The sequence below is a fragment of the Nyctereutes procyonoides genome, unplaced genomic scaffold (assembly GCF_905146905.1).
Source record: "Nyctereutes procyonoides isolate TBG_1078 unplaced genomic scaffold, NYPRO_anot_genome, whole genome shotgun sequence".
Classification (NCBI taxonomy): domain Eukaryota; kingdom Metazoa; phylum Chordata; class Mammalia; order Carnivora; family Canidae; genus Nyctereutes; species Nyctereutes procyonoides.
In genome coordinates, this window is record NW_026575139.1 from 12,837,760 (window position 1) to 12,855,597 (window position 17,838).

The 17,838-nt window shown below is 36.3% G+C and overlaps 1 protein-coding gene across 4 annotated transcripts in view; it reads right to left on the minus strand.

Moving 5' to 3' along the window:
• The window catches only part of SPATA7 (spermatogenesis associated 7), a 41,677-nt gene that overhangs the window by 9,183 nt on the left and 14,656 nt on the right, over positions 1 to 17,838 (minus strand). For all 4 annotated transcript variants that reach the window (XM_055304131.1, XM_055304130.1, XM_055304132.1 and 1 more), the window contains exons 5-8: positions 13,711 to 13,844; positions 5,368 to 5,840; positions 3,992 to 4,058; positions 1,566 to 1,681 (exon numbers count right to left, since the gene is read on the minus strand). In XM_055304131.1, coding sequence (XP_055160106.1) covers positions 1,566 to 1,681; positions 3,992 to 4,058; positions 5,368 to 5,840; positions 13,711 to 13,844 — 790 coding nt within the window. The remainder of the gene's footprint in view (positions 1 to 1,565; positions 1,682 to 3,991; positions 4,059 to 5,367; positions 5,841 to 13,710; positions 13,845 to 17,838) is intronic.

Below are 17,838 nucleotides of genomic sequence, written 5' to 3' on the forward strand. Positions count from 1 at the left end.
GAGGGTGGAGCTAAACCACTGAGCCAATGGGGCTGCCCCACAATCCTTTTTCAAACTGGACTATAGCACTTACCTAGTATACACAATTTTTACTTTGACTAAGCTTAGCATATAAATAATGCTGGAAACAGATTATTTCCCTATGAAAAACTGTTTTAAGCCAGGTTATTATGATAAATTTTGTCAATATTTAGTTATGTCATTAGTTAATTCCAATCTTTTTCTTTTAAAATATTTTATTTATTTATTCATGAGAGACAGAGAGAGAGAGAGAGGCAGAGACACAGGCAGAGGGAGAAGCCGGCTTCATCAGGAAGCCCAATGTGGGACTTGATCCCGGGACTCCAGCATCATGCCCTGGGCCAACGGCAGACACTCAACTGCTGAGCCACCCAGGTGTCCCAATTCCAATCTTTTTATTCAGGTATTCAGGTATTCTCAATTATAAATATTTTACTTTACTTCTTTTAGACAAACTACTAGAAAAGATATATATTACTTTCTTTTTTTTTTAATAAGCATTTCTTCAAAGCTTTCTTTTCTTTTCTTTTTTTTTTTTAAGATTTATCTATTTATTTTTATTCATGATAGACACACACAGAGAGAGAAAGAGGTGGAGACACAGGAGGAGGGAGAAGCAGGCTCCATGCCGGGAGCCCGACGTGGGACTCGATCCCGGGACTCCAGGATTGCGCCCTGGGCCAAAGGCAGGCACTAAACCGCTGAGCCACCCGGGCTGCCCTCTTGCCCTCTTTTTAATCTCTAGTCCTTTATTTCCACCTTCTTCATCTCATATATAATCTCTGACAATGGAAATACATTTGACAGCTGTAACTACCAAAGGCATTTTTGCTAACCTCTCATTTTTATCTAGGTGTAGTATTCCATATTTACTAAATATGACGCATAGTTTTTAAAAACCGTGCTATCAGTAGTGACAGATAAAACACTAGCACATGGTGAATATTCAAAATCATGAATTATGAATCCTAAAATCACGAGGTTTTACAGTATTATTTCTGCCACATTAACTAGTTAGCATCACTGTTAAAGGATTTGTCTTCAGGAAAACCCTTTTTCTTTCTTTGTTTTTGAGAGAGAGAATGTGTACACTTGTGCAAGGGGGCAGGGAGCAGAGGGAGAGAGGGAGAGAACATTAAGCCTTAAGCAGCCTCCATACCCAGCTCAAAGCCCAGTGCAGGGCTTGATCTCATGACCCTGAGATTACAACCCAAGATGAAATCAAGAGTTGGACACTTAATGAACTGAGCCACTCAGGCGCCCCAGGAAAATCCTTTTCCATATGAATACCATTGGCAAATAATATAAGCCAGTATGCCTTTTCTTTATTAATGAATTAGCAAAATGAATTCATTTAAACTTTTATTGAGTACCTAATTCATAAAATTTCCTTAGTGAAACTAACATTGCTGTTAAATTTGTATAACACTGAAATAGATTAGAGTGCAGGTAATTAAAAACAGAACTTAATGTTGCAAATATTATATGTCTGTTAGACAGGAAAGCAGTTTAGACAGTTGAAGGGACTTCTGTGAGCTGTTTACCTTGGTGAGGAGCACTGAAGAGTGCCATCTTTGATCTCATCCCATGGTAAGTCATGCCCTTGTAGGGGTAAAGGATTTATTTTTCCTTTGGTATCATCTGTCAAACAGTTAGATGCCTGGAGATATAATGAGAAGAATAAATCTTTATTTTGCTTCAAAAATACATTATGAAAGCAGAAATAAAGTAAAACAGCAAACTTCAAAAAAGTCAAGGAAACAGAATAGAGATATCCCGTAGATAAAAGTGACTGACTTATTATGACAAAGGCTATTCCAGAATATATTTTCTACCCAATCAAGGACTTCTTTCTTTTCTTCTTCTTTTTTTAAAGATTGTATTTATTTGAGGTGAGGAAGAGGAAAGGAGGGGAAGGCACAGAGGGAGAAGCGGGCCCCCATTGAGCAGGGAGCCTGATGTGGGCCTCAATCCCAGAACCCTGAGAACATGACTTGTTTCGACACCAACTTTTAGCCAACTAAGCCACCCAGGTACCACTCAGGGACTTTTCTTAAATTTATTTAAAGCAAGGTAAAACAACTTATTTCTCATATTTTAATAAGGGATATTTTAAATCCATTAAGGAATCATCATAAATAAACTATACAAAGAGAAAAATGAAGAAAATTTGTAAGTTTTAAGTAACCCTGAATTAAAAAATGTACCATTATAACAGAAATTCAAATAGCCCATTTGTTTCAAATGACAATATATCAAATATGGAGAAGCAGTGGTAGCTCTGATAGTATGATCAGTAATATTAACAAACAAAAATAATGGCAGCTTACTTTTATGGAATCCTTACTGGTGCTGCATACTGTGCCAAGTATTTGCTTGCACTGTTAGATTAATCTTTACAATGCTAATTTATGCACAGTGCTGTTAAAATTTGGTCTATTGCACTTAATACTTACTAACTTCCCCAAGTAGACTGCTAGTGGTACAGATTATAGAGTAAGGGGACACACCATTTTCTCACAGGGTATGGATAAGCATTTGGAGCACAATTTCATGGAAATGGACTTCTGCTTTATTTTATTTAGTTATCTACACAGCTAACAGTTTTCCTCTCAAGCAAGTCATAGCCATCATTTACTGAGCCCTTCTCAGGCTAGGCACTTTACCTATACCATTTTATGCTTTCCACCAATACTATATGTTAAATAGTTTTTCTAGATGCGAAAATTCAGCTTTCATAGGATGTGATTTGTCCTTGGGCTCCGTGTCAAGCAGGTATTAATGGCAGGGCCTCCTGTCAAACAGGTATTAATGGCTGAGAGGGAAACCTACAATTCTCTATCCCTATTCAGAAGAGAAGAAAGAAGTTCAGTGTGATTAAATTTTATTCTTTTATGTCTGAAATCTGTTTGACATTTTACTTTTTAAACACTTTTGAAAAAATGATCTTATTTACCCATGAGACAGGGAGAGGAGAGAGCGCACATGAATGGGGTGGGGGAGAGGCAGTGAGGGGGACAAACAGACTCTACGATTATTAGGCAGCCAGACCGTGGGGCTTGATCCCAGGACCCCAGGATCACAACCTGAGCTCAAGGCAGACGCTTAACCGAATGGGTCACCCAAGCGTCCCCATGTTTGACATTTTAATTGACAAACTGTTTTTATAAACAAATTTAAATTAGGACACATGTATATGATTGATATCCCCAAAATAAAAAGAATCAGCTTATGTGAAAATCAGACTTTAAGCTATAATATTTTAAAAGAAATGACTGTTAAACATTCAAAACAGAAACACTATATAAAAAGAGCCTAACGGTTTAGAAAAAAGTAAAAGCAAATCTAAGAAAATGATATCCAGGGACACCTGGGTGGCTCAGCAGTTGAGTGTCTGCCTTAGGCCCCAGGGCATGATCCCAGAGTCCCGGGATTGAGTCTCACATCAGGCTCCCTGCATGGAGCCTAATGTCTGTGCCTGTCTGTGTTTCTGCCTCTCATTCTCTGTGTCTACCATGAATAAATAAATAAAATCTTAAAAAAAAGAGAGAATGATATAAATCTATTCTTATACAATGTATAATTTCCAATAATATAATCAGTGGCAATTAAAAAAAATACAGGCATAAAACTAAAATAACTTCTGTATAGCTTTTCTGGCTCCTTCAGTGATGCAAGTCTACATTTTTGAAAGCAATATTTAATGTATTTTATTCACCTATTCATCTATAGAGCCAGCCAACCATCTAGAAAAAAATGCTAACAACAAATGATTTCCCAGACTGGGCGGGATCCATCTGGCCACTCAAAGAGAGCTACAGCCATGTGTAAAATAGGTAGTCTCTATACTGGTTACATCATAGGCAAGAAGTATCACCAAGAGATTATTCAAGTCCAAACAACTATACATATTTTATTAAGTGAAAGCAGCTATAATTCTAATGTGGCAAAGAGATCTCATTTTTATTACCTGCTTTATGTTCTCTTCTGAATCTGTGAAGTTCTTGGTGTCAACTGTCTCAAAATCAGATTTAAAGCTGTAACATTTTAAAAGGAATAACTGTCAAGCCTTCAAAATATGAACACTGATAACAAGTTTACGGTCTTAAAAAACCTCTTAGACATAAGAGATGAAACCTGTCTATTGAAAAAAGTGTAATTTCTAATTATATAATAAGGAAATAGATATGGTTTGGATTACATAGCTTTTCTTTCTTTCTTTTTTTTTTTTGAATAGCAGCTAGATTTTAGCTAGGATGGGACTAGAGAAATGGGAACTATTATCCTCAAAAGCCGTCATACATACAATCAGAAAAGGATACAATACACTTGCTTTCCTCATTTCTCCCCATTCCTTAATTCTTGGGATTAAATGTATGCAGACTCATCTGATATTATTGTACCTCTTATCTATACCCAGAGAAAAGAATACTAGTCCTAAATTGTATTTTTTTGCTTTCTAAAAATAACTAAAACCTAGGACCAGGCAAATAGTTGTTTATGTAACATCAGAAAAAATCATAAATCAGTTAACACTTCATTAAATTTGCTTGTTTGTTTCATCATTTGCCAAACTTTTATTGAATGTTCAATATGTGCCAGGCACTATCATATATGAAAACAACTATTGAGGCAAATTATACTTAATTTCCAGAAACCATCCCAATTGCTTGAATTATTCCTGGGGAGCTGTTGCTACATGAGAGTGGGTGAGAGTGGGGTTGGTTATTTGTGGGAAGGAGGCCCAGGAAGAGTCAAACAGTTTTCTTCTCTTGAGAGTCCACTGTTTTGCCATTTTTAACATGAATCTATGGACCTAGTTACACAATTGTTGTTTGAGGACATATTTTAAGGATTCTCTGAAAGTATATTTAAAAGCATATACCATGTTTGAAACAATAAATTAAAATATGTATCATTCCTGTTTATAAGGAGAGCTTGACAAGTTTAATAGCTACTTTTCAACAATGACTTGGGTAGTTCTAGTGATACATGCAAAAGGAAAAGTCACATTAATCTCATCCCCTTCAAAAGGGCACTACCAGACCTTAAGTCTGACACATTAGGTACGTAACATAAAAAATAAGAAATATTATTATTTTTTAAAGATTTTATATTTATTTATTCATGAGAGACAGAGATAGAAGCCGAGACATAGGCAGAGTGAGAAGCAGGATCCTCACAGGGAGCTCGATGTGAGACTCAATCCCGGATCCTGGGATTACACCCTGAACTGGAGGCAGACACCCAACTGCTGAGTCACCCAGGTGTCCCCAAATAAGGAATATTATTATTAAATTCTATAACACTCTAAAGGAATTACTACTGGCTGTAAATGTGTCATACCTGCTTAATTCAGTCTGGGTTTCAGCTTCCATCCGCTGATCTGTAAAATCCTTTTTTCTTCTGGCAGGTGTGTAATATCGATAATGTGACAGGAAAGACTTTGCTTCTGTTTTTAAAGTGCGTGGAGTGAATGGCAAATGTCTGTTGGAAAAGAGTTCAGAATGTTTATCCAAAAGGTCCCCACTGGGCGCTTTTGAAATAACTAACTGAAAGCGATGGGTATTTGGGAACGTGCTCTTGGGCCCTCGGCCATGTGATGTTCCAGAGCATGGTCTCCTGGGCCCAGAGGTGGTGTAATCCACGTTGAACACACAGGGACTGGAGTTCTTCTCAGTACCATTTATGAGGACTTTATCAGATTTAGGTATATTTAGGTGTAGTCTCTCTGAAGAAGTTACTGGTGACCTTGTAAAGGATGGAAATCCATTCACTTCTCTGATTAACACATCTTCATCTTGTGGTTCTCCTGAGGGCTAAGAACATTTGGTTTGTTTTTAAGATTTTATTTTTATTTATTTGACAGAGAGAGACAGAGAGGGAGGGAGAGGGAGGGAGGGAGGGAGGGAGAGGGAGAGGGAGAGGGAGAGAGAGAGAGAGAGAGAGAGAACCAGAGAGCACAAGCAAGGGGAACAATGGAGGGATAGGGAGAAGCAGGTTCTCCACTGAGCAGGAGCCTGACGTGGGTCTTGATCTAGGACCCTGGTATTGTGACCTCAGTTGGAGGCAGACACTTAACCAACTAAGCCACGCAGGTACCCAGAACATTTGGTTTGATCAACATCAATTATGTTTACAAATTCACATAATTGGGGATCTCCAGATTATATACCCAAAAATGGTTGCCTTAGTAGGTCTAGAGAGTATATATATGTTCACAAAGATGTTAGTTAGCATTGTATATGAAGTTCTATTCAAGGTTTTGAATTACTAATATACAAAAATAGAATTCTAAATATAACTAATAGCAATCATTTTTCTTTCTTTTTAAAAATATTTTATTTATTTGAGAGAGCGAGCAAGCCAAGAGTGGGGGTAGTGGTAGAGGGAAAGAGAGAAGCAGACTCCCTGCTGAGCAGGGAGCCCAACACAGGGCTTGATCCCAGGACCCTGAGATCATGACCTGAACTAAAGGCAGATGCTTAACCAACTGAGCCACCTAGGGGCCCTAGCAATCATTTTTCTTTCTGAAACTAAAAAAAATAATAATAGTAATTACTAATATCTACTTATATTTGTGGTCTTGAACTTGTGTATTAAAATCTATAGGTAGATAGCAGTTTTATCTGAAAGTTTCCAAATCACTCGTCAGCACCAATCCCCTTCTCAACCACCGTTGGTGGCAGCCCTCCTTCTCTCCCCATCTTTATGGCAATCTCTAGTGTCAGCAGTTCTCGTACTTCAAAGCTTTGAAGAAATGAAAAGGCACTTCTCCTCACAAGTGGGGAAGGCTGAAAGGGAAGATGTTTGGGACTGCTCCATTTCCTTTTGGTTTAACATTGGAAGAACCATTTCTACAGGGTATCCACAAAGTCTTGAAACATAGATACTATTGTATTCTTTCAACAGATTAGGTGTCCAAAAAGCCATGTCTATGATTCCAGACTTTATGGACACCTGTGTATCCTTTACAGAACTTTGAGATATTTTATTTGGTAGAGGGGAAGTTACATGGAAGTTACAGATTCTCAGGTGAAGATGACTAGGATTTAGCTGTTACCTCTGCCCTGAAAGCTCATGGGGAGAAAAACCAGAGGAAGGTGAACAAGCTGAGTACGAGGATAGCTGAGTGCTTCCTGTGTGCAAGGCACTGCTCTTACCACTGAGTAGGATAAAAGAGGACAATTAAGAACTTCTATCACTGCTACTAGTAAGTTACTATGCTTACTACATGTAAGGTATAGTTCTAAGTAATTTACATGCACAATTCACTGAATTCTCACACCAACTTTCAGATGGTGATACAAATACTACTTATATTTCAAAGATGAAGAAACTCAGGCCATGCAGGGTCTCATAGATTTAGACCCAGGCTCTTCACCCTTACTTACATCATATTGTCTATTATAAAGACTCATCTGAAAATTATATATTAGACTTTTTAAAAAGTAAATTCTACCTTCAATATGGTGCTAGACTTTGACCCCAAGATCAACAGTTGCATGCTCTACCAACTAAGCCAGCCAGGTGTCCCTGTATTTTAGTTTTTTTTTACACCATGAGGAATTTTAAACTGATCTTAACTCTTCTGATGGTGAACCAGTTAGCTAACCTAAGTACTGATTCAGCTAAGTAAGAAAATTGCAAATGACTGAATACTGTAACTAAAGCCCAAAATAGGTCAAGTCACCTACTATTTCCTTTCCAAGTACTTTCTAACCCAATCCCAAATATAAGGCAAAATTACTCAAAGCAAGGAAATATTTTGGCATTAAATTCTGAATCGCTAGGGCACTTTTTAAATGATTTCAATATATTCATTTTAAAAAGTGCTCTCAAATAAGACTCGCAGCTCATGGACCAGAAGAGTTTGGCTCCTGGGGAAAAAATTTCTAGGATCTGAAAAATCCTACAGGGCTATTAAATAATAATCACAGGAATTATCTGCACTTAAAGGAACAGAACAAGCTGAGATCAGAGCAGGCAGATACGTATAAGGCATTAGACTGCCTGTATGAAAACTCTTATCAGTAATGGTTATTAAATAGACAAAATGAAACACCAAAGAAAAGTCTTTAAAGGCAGAAATATACTCTCATCTGTCTGAAATGGGATGGAAAAACTGTTTCTGAACTGAAGGCAAGAAACTTTCCTGTATTTTTATGTCTCATAATTCCTACCTTGTATCCTATACTTTTTCTTTCCTCGGAAACCAGTAGGACACAGTATGAAATCAGTTGTACCAATCTGTTTTTTTTTTTTTAAATTCATGATAGACAGACAGACAGACAGAGAGAGAGAGAGAGAGAGAGAGAGAAGCAGAGACACAGGCAGAGGGAGAAGCAGGCTCCATGCAGGGAGCCCGATGTGGGACTCGATCCCGGGAATCCAGGATCGCGCCCTGGGCCAAAGGCACTAAAACGCTGAGCCACCCAGGGATCCCCCCAATCTGCTTTTTTGAGATTATATAATTGTTTCCTGTAACTACAAATATCAGAAAGCTTGGATATAATTTTCACAGAAAATATGTAACACACTGGTAAATTCACCAATATCTGAATAACAGATAACTGCAAAGTTCTAAAATTGGAAAAAGTTTTTTTTTTAAAATTTTTATTTATTTATGATAGTCACAGATTGAGAGAGAGAGAGGCAGAGACACAGGCAGAGGGAGAAGCAGGCTCCATGCACCGGAAGCCCGATGTGGGATTCGATCCCGGGTCTCCAGGATCGTGCCCTGGGCCAAAGGCAGGTGCCAAACCGCTGCGCCACCCAGGGATCCCTAAAATTGGAAAAAGTTTTATGACTTATATGTGAATGGAACAAAAAAATTCTGGTGGTAATCTGGCCACTTTCACTTTCTTTAGTCGCTTTACACTTCAATGCAATTTGTTGTGAACTGTTTCTGTGATTTAAGAATTTGTGTAAAGTGATAATCATTGCATAGTTCATATACTTATAATGTTTTCTTTTTTTTAAGATTTTATTTATTTATTCATGAGAGACACACACAGAGAGAGGCAGAGACACAGACCTGTTTATTTCACAGTTTGTTTTTTTTTTCCTCCAACAGATTTATTTGGAAAGGAATGGATTTTGAGGAGAAAAAACATGGGGCAGAGGTATGGAATAGAAAATAAATACAAATGTAAGGTGTTTTTCTAATTGTTTTAGAACCACAACAAATTCGTACAGAGAATGCCCTGTACAAAACAACACAATAAAGGTTCAAAGATCGAGGTGTTCCCCTAGGCAAGGCTGAAGATTTCAGTCTCTGGTATTTGGAATTTGTTTTTTTTTTATATATATATTTTTTAAAATTTTTATTTATTTATGATAGTCACAGAGAGAGAGAGAGAGAGAGAGGCAGAGACACAGGCAGAGGGAGAGGCAGGCTCCATGCACCGGGAGCCCGACGTGGGATTCGATCCCGGGTCTCCAGGATCGCGACCTGGGCCAAAGGCAGGCGCTAAACCGCTGCGCCACCCACGGATCCCTGGTATTTGGAATTTGGAATTGGAATCATGGAACAGGCTCCATGCAAGGAGCGGACGTGAAACCTAATCCCAGGACTCCAGGATCATGCCCCAGACTGAAGGCAGGTGCCAAACTGCTGAGCCACCAGGGATCCCCATTCATAATGTTTTCATGTCGAACAACAACGTACTAAATCTTCATCAGGAATAATGTCAGAAGAAATAGTATACAAAGAATTTCCAATTGTCAGATTTTTAAAATTAATTAATTAAAAAAAATTTTATTTATTTATTCGAGAGCGAGCACACAAACTTAGGGGAGAAACAGATGGGAAGGGAGAGGGACAAACAGACTGCGCTGAGCTCCATATGAGGCTTGAACCCAGGACCCTGACATCATGACCTGAGCCGAAAGGGCATTCCACCAGGAGCTCAAGTAAATGAGTTACCTGCACCCTTCCAATTGTTAGATTTTAATACAGTTAAGGAATCAATTCAATTGCAGAATAAGATGGGTACAAATTATTTAAAAATCCGATTAGCACTTGTTTTGCAAAAATGTTTCAAATTATATTTTATAAAATAAATTGATAGGGGCACCTGGATGGCTTAGTTGGTTAAGTGTCTGCCCCTAGCTCAGGTCATGATCCTAGGGTCCTGGGATAGAGCCCCACATTGGGCTCTCTTCTTACCAGTGGGGGTCTGCTTCTCCTTCTCCCTTTGACCCTCCTCCCTGCTTATGTTCTTTCAAATAAATAAATAAAATCTTTAAAAAAGCAAATACATTGATAACTCTTGCTTTTCATGGTTTTATACTGCTTTAAAAATGTTTCATAGATTTATTTAGGAATATGGGTCACATCTACATTTTCAACTAATATTAATAGTACATAGTAAGTGCTGTACCAGTGATGTGAGTGATTAGTGAATAATGGTGTGGAGGTGACAGGGTGCAGATGCAAAGGCACTGGAGGCTCCTGAGAAGAGTCAAAGTGTAAGAGAAAGAATAGCATGAGAGTGTGGGCAATTATAAGGTGTTTTTTTTTTTTTTTCTTTAAAGATTTTATTTATTTATTTGAGAGAGAAAGAGAGAACAAGTAGGAGGAGCAACAGAGGGTGAGGGAGAAACTGAGCAGGGAACCCAATGTGGGGCTCGATCCCAGGACCCTGGGATCATGACCTGAGCTGAAGGCAGACACTTAACCAACTGAGCCACCAAGGTTCCCTGGAAAGGTTTTTGATATATATGATCTTATGTATATAGTGGTTAATATGTTTAGAGGCTAAAGTTAGCATTTTCCTTTTAATTGTAGCAGAGTTTTCAGTAAATGCAGATTATAACTAAGATAGGTATATATTAACCATAAAGCCCAATTATTAAAATATCTAAAATAATAATTTGAATCTAAATTTGTCTAAATATTTATCAAGGCTTATAAAAATGTAGGCAAACTGTAAATTACTATGAATTCTAAATGAAGCTGGAAAAATATATAATACACACACATAAAACATAAATGAACTACTTTATGGAGGCAGAAAACTTAAGGTTACAATTTAAGGAAAAAAATGAAAGAAAACATTTTAATTCTATACTTTTAACAAACTCCATTCTTATCCCCAAATATAATTATTAATATATATTAAAAATGCTGGAAATAGAGAAATATTTTAAATGTTCAGTTAAAAAAGGGGCACCTGGCTGGGTTAGTCGGTAGAGCATGTGACTCTTAGGGTTTGAACACCACATTGCGTATAGAGATTCATTAAAAATAAAATCATAAAAAAATACCACAAAACTTTAGGACCCACCTAAACATTAGGATTAAAAAATGGAAAAAGATACAGCAAGGGAGAGTAATCAAAAGGAAACTGGTTTAACTTTATCACTATCAGAAAACACTTTAATTAATTAATTAATTAATTAATTTTTAAAAATATTTTATTTATTCATGAGAGAGACAGAGAAAGAGAGAGAGACAGAGACAGGCAGAGAGAGAGAAGCAGGCTCCATGCAGGGAGCCCGATGTAGGACTTGATCCCAGGACTCCAGAATCATGCCCTAGGCCAAAGGCAGGCACTTAACCACTGAGCCACCAAGGGATCCCCAGAAAACACTTTAATGCAAAAAACATTAAGATAAAGAAGCTCAAAAAAAAAAAAAAAAAAAAAAAGATAAAGAAGCTCAAAGCACAGTGATAATAGATTTGATTCACCAAGAAAATATATTATCTCTCAATCTGCATGTATAAAATAATAATATAGACTCAAAATCTACAAAACAAAAATTGGCAGTACTCATTTTTAGAGAAATAGGTAAATACATAATCATGTGGGAGATTTCTTAATAAATGATGGATTGATCAGACAAAAAAAATCAGACTTAAATACATATCAAGTTTAATATAATGAATACACTGTATATTGAATACTGTACACAACTATATTTTCATTTTAAACACACAATAACACAGTACATTTTAAGAAATCTGTTTACCTACTGGGCCATAAAACAAATTTCTCAACAAATTTCAGGAAATGAGTATCATATGGATATCCTCTAATCACAATATAATTAAGCTAGAAATTGGAAGAGAAAACTTCTAAAGAAAAAAAAAATGACACAGAGATTAAGAAATATTTCTAAATGACTCTTAGGTTAAAAAAGAAATTATAATGGAAAATACTCTGAGTTGAATCATAATAAAAATACCTTATAACAAAACTTACAGGATGCAGCTAAAGCAGCATGTGGAAGAAAGTTTATAACCTTAAAATATGCTTGTACTGTGCTTGTACTTAAAATAAGCTAAGCAAAAGTAGGAAAAGTAAGCAAAATAAATCCAAAGGAAACCAAAAGGGGAAAAGAAAGATAAGAGCAGATATTAATAAACTAGAAAACAAAATACAATAGAAAAGATTAATGAAGTAAAACAAAATGCCATTTAAAAAGATTTTAAAAACCAACGAATCTCTGGTGAGAAAAATCAAAGAAAAAAGAATAAAGAGGGATCCCTGGATGGCTCAGCAGTTTAGTGCCTGCCTTCTGCCCAGGGCGTGATCCTGGAGACCCGGGACTGAGTCCCATATCGGGCTCCCTGCATGGAGCCTGCTTCTCCCTCTGCCTGTGTCTCTGCTTCTCTCTCTCTCTCTCTCTCATGAATAAATAAATAAAATCTTAAAAAAAAAAAAAGAAAAAGAAAAAAGAATAAAGACACAAACAACACGAGGAATAAAAAGGGGAAATAATATATACTGAGGAGAGATTAAGAGAGATTATATTTAAATAGGCCTATGCCCAAAATTTGAAAATTTAGATGAAATGGACAACTTCCAACATAAATACAACTTAAAAAAATAGTTCTTATAATTCAAAAAATTGAATTAGTAGTCAAAAATCTTCTCACAAAGAAAACTCTAGGCCCAGATAATTTTAATGTTGAGTTCCATGAAATTCAAGGAGTAAAAATTCCAAACTTATGTAAACTATTCTAGAGCACAGAAAGAGGAAACAGAATCTAATTTATTTTATGAAGCTAGTGTAACCTGACATAGGGTAGACAAAAAGGAGAATGACAGGTCAATATTAATAATGGAGGTAAAAAATAATAATAATAATGGAGGTAGATACTAAAATTCTAAACAAAGTATTAGTAACTGTATCCAGCAACATATAAAAAAGGTATTGCATTGTGACAAGTTGTGTTTATACTAGGAACATTAGAAACTTGACTATAATTTATTACATACACAGATTAAAAAGAAAAATGATACCATCTTTTCAAAAAATACAGAAAAAGCATTTGATAAAATTAACATCCATCCATGAGAAAGAAAAAACAAATTCTCTTAGCAAACTAGGAATAAGAGAACTTCCCCAATCAGATGTTAAGGGTATCACAAAACACCAAGAATAAGGGTCAGTAAACTATAGCCTGCAGGCCAAATCTGGCCTCCTGTCTTTCTTAATAAAATTTTACTGGAACACAGCTATGTTTGCTCATTTATATGAACAGTCTGTGGCTACTATCCAAGGGCAGAGGGGTTGTGAGAGACTGTTGGGCCTAAAAAGCTTATATTTATTACCTGGCTCTTTATAGAAGTTTCCTGATTCTGACCTATAGTAAACATGCTACCACAAAAACAGATTGTACCACTAATGAAATAGCTCAGAAACATCTGCTTTTAACAGGTAAAAATACTAACTTACCTTTTGTAGAGTGTTAAATAATGACTTGGAATTATTTTTAGAATTGGCCTGCATTGCTGTTTTATTTAATTTCAACTCCCTTTCACATCGTGCTAATTCCTTTTTAAGTTTCTCTCTTCGTTGTTGGTCTGCATCTGATGGGGAAAACAAATCTTTTAAAATAAAGAACAAGACCGAAAAATTAAGGTTTTAGTCTTGGAAGACGAATAAGGGCGCACTTTTTTCTTGCTAAAAATGTTTACACTATTGATACATCAATAAAAATCCATACACTTTTCTATATAAAGAGAAGCTAACAGATATTTAATATACAGAAACTTAAAGAGCATTAAGTATTTAAAGAGCGTAAACAAGATGTGACAAACTGGCTAAGCCTAAGAGCTCAAGAAAGCAATTCCTAGCAGATATTCAGAGATACTGAAGGTGAGAAATGCTTGACTTGTTATTTGTGACTCTATCATCACCAAATGCGGAATCTGAATTAGTCCATACACTCTCCCTCAAATGCAATATTACTGCCAATAACAACACATGCCATACAAATTTAAGTTTTATAGACTTCAAAAAGATAACATTATTTTCAATTAGGATAACTGATTTCTACTTCTCTTAACTGCCATTCATTTGAAAATATAAATGAAAATATGGTTTTGCACTTCACAATGCTTTAAGTCAGGTATTGAATTGTTATCAAAGATTTATCATTGTATGAAGGCTGAAAATGGTGAAATTAAAGCTAGTCAAATTTCAAAGTTAAATAGAAGATTAACAATAAGCAAAATGACTTTTGTTTCCATATAAAATTAAAATTTATCATGTACTTTTAAAATTGGAATTTATCCCAATTTAATGGATAATTTCAAGTTTCAAATCACTCTGATTTGAATCAGACTTTATAAAAATTTCTATAAGCTTAGGGGTGCACCTGGGTGGCTCAGTGGTTGAGTGACTGCCTTTGGCTTACGTAGTGGTCTCAGGGTCCTGGGCCCACATCGGGCTTCATGCAGATAGCTTGCTTCTCCATCTGCCTCTGTCTCTGATCTCTCTCTGTGTCTCTCATGAATAAAGTCTTAAAAAAATTTCTACAAGCTTAAAAAATATACATGTATTTTACATATATTTAAATATATACATATATTTAAAGTCTGAACTATAAAGATTTAAAAATAAGCATAATAAATTATATTTATTATTTTAAAAGGTAGACTGAAATATAGATGACTCTTGAACAATTGCTTGGGTCCACTTATATGTGGATTTTTTATAACACAGTACTGTAAATGTATTTTCTCTCCCCCTTATAATTTTCTTTCTTCTTTCTTTTCTTGACTTTTCTTTTCTTCTCTTTCTTTTTTCTTTCTTTCAATTTTCTTTTTTTTAAAAACCTAATTAGTAACTTGGCCATTTTTTTAAAAAAAGATTTTTTTATTTTTAAGTAATCTACTCCCAAATGGGACTCAAACTTACAACCCTGAGATCAAGTGTCCCATAGTCTACCTACTACCCGCCTTGTGATTTTAATAACATTTTTTTCTCTAGCTTAATTTATTGTAACAATACAACATTAATAATACATATAACACAGAGAATATGTGTTAATCGACTGTTATCTGGTAAGGTCAACAGTAGGCTCTTGGTAGTTAAGTTTTTGGGGAGGTGAAAGTTACACAAGGATTTTTGACTATGTGGGGAGTTGGTGCCCCAACTATGTGAACTGTTGGTGTTGACTGTATTACTTTCAGCTTATTCTATCCTCAAATGCCTGCTTAATTATTAACTATTATTTATTATATATTATTACACACATATAGCTATGTATTATATATTAATTATTATTAATATACTAACCACATTAAAGCAGATGATATCTGTGGAGTGGATTAAATAGAACTTTCACTGTCAGATTATCTTATTTTTAATTTTTATTTTTAAATTTTTACTTATTTATTCACGAGAGACAGAGAGAGAGAGAGGCAGAGACACAGGCAGAGGGAGAAGCAGGCTCCATGCAGGGAGCCCGATGTGGGACTTGATCCTGGGTCTCCAGGATCAGGCCCGGGGCTTAAGTCAATAGTCCTTTAGACAGAAGAGTGTATGTTATATAAACAAATGGCTCAAACCCAGAGATTTCCTTTTTTAAGTGTCCATAAAATCTGTTTCTAAGTTAGTTATATTAATTATAATGAACATCAGCTCTATAACAAGAATGGTTATGATAATCTTTGTAATTCTTCTAGCCATCACAATTTTCTTCATTTACATGGCAAAAAAGGAAAACCTCGTCTCAACTGATTGAAAACAAAAATACCATGGGATAAACCAAGCACTAGCTACATTTAAATTCCAAAAACAAAAATACATGCAATAGGAACAATCTTTAAACACAATCTACATGCTGTCAATTCCCAATTTTTTTTTCTGCATCCTGGATCTACCAATTGATCTTTCTCTCTTTCTCTGCAGACTCAAACTCCAGCTGCCTTCTTAGGATCTTTACTTGGCTATCTACTAACAGGTATTTATTTCAAACTTAATAATGACCAAGAGTAAGCTCCTGGTTCACTTCCTCCCCCAACTCTCTTCCTATCATGTTCCTCATTCAGTAAATTATAAGTGTCCTTTTGGTTGACAGCTCTAAGTATTATTTATTTATTTTTAGTAATCTCTATACTCAACATAGGGCTCAAACTCATGACCCCCTGAGATCAAGAGTCACATGCTCTATGGACTCAGTCAGCCAGGCACCCCATATATTCAGATTTTTTAAGTTGGTAAATACTGAATCAGTTTTTTGTTATAAAAATATCATTAATATAACAGAAGAAAAAGAATACACCAAGAAATTAAAAATCTGCAAGGATCCTTAGAGATTATTTTACACCCTTAGGAGGGTAAGAGGTAAACTGATTTGCCCACATACCTTTTATGCTGTGGTCAACTTGGTTTTTAAAATTATATATTGAAGTCTGGACGCTTGCCTACAATGTCTCTGCTCTTCTAAAATTATTTGAACTCCAAGATTCCTTTACAGATAAGAGAGCCTACTTTGGGGCTTGTTACAAATAAAGGAACCTAAGGGTGAGAATACAAAGTGCCGAACAACGGGGCCTGCAAAGGTACTGCTCACTTAGTGGCAGCTGGTAGCAACTGGCTCAACTTAAAAAGTCCTATCTCTTTCACCAAGAAGATCTCTGAGAAGAGACAGGATTCCAGTGATCCTGCTGTCTTTGATCTTTCCCAGACTGCACCCAAGGGGCATACTCCTACCTATTCTCTCATTCATTCACCACTTAGCATGCACTACCTTGGTACTACCTGATATTTCTCTTTCTTTCTTTCTTTTCTTTTCTTTTTTTTTTAATTTTACATATGGGGCACCTGAGTGGCTCAGTGGTTGAGCATCTGCCTTTGGCTCCAGTTGTGATCCCGGGGTCCTGGATCGAGTCCAGGCATCAGGCTCCCAGCAGGGAGCCTGCTTCTCCCTCTGCCTGTGTCTCTGCCTCTCTCTGTGTCTCTCATGAATAGATAAATAAAATTTTTTTAAAAAATTAAAGATTTTATTTATTTGAGAAAGACAGAGAGAGAGAGAGAGAGAGAAGGGCACGCACACATGCGCACATTTGCATGCACAAGCAGGGGGAGAGGCAGGCAAAGGGAGAAGCAGGCACCCCACTGAGCAGGGAGAATCCCTGCTCAATCCCAGAATCCTGGGATCATAACCTGAGCTGAAGGCAAGACACTTAACCAACTGAGCCACCCAGGCACCCCTGATACTTATTTTCTAATGTAGAAATCTTCTCTGTTTGATTTTGTCTTTCTAATAGTACTGGATTACTAATAAGACAAGCACAGGCTATGATATCTATGTCCTCTGGCTATTTTTAAGTATATATTTCCTGACTTGAACTCAAACAAAGGCCTCAAATGATACCTTTTAGAACATTTTAAAATAGGAATTTCAAATTTTGGGGTCTTATTATTTCCTTAGTAAAGATTATTTAGAAACCTTCGGTCATGGGGATCCCTGGGTGGCTCAGTGGTTTAGCACCTGCTTTTCGCCCAGGGTGCGATCCTGGAGTCCCAGGATCGAGTCCTACCATTGGGCTCCCTGCATGGAGCCTGCTTCTC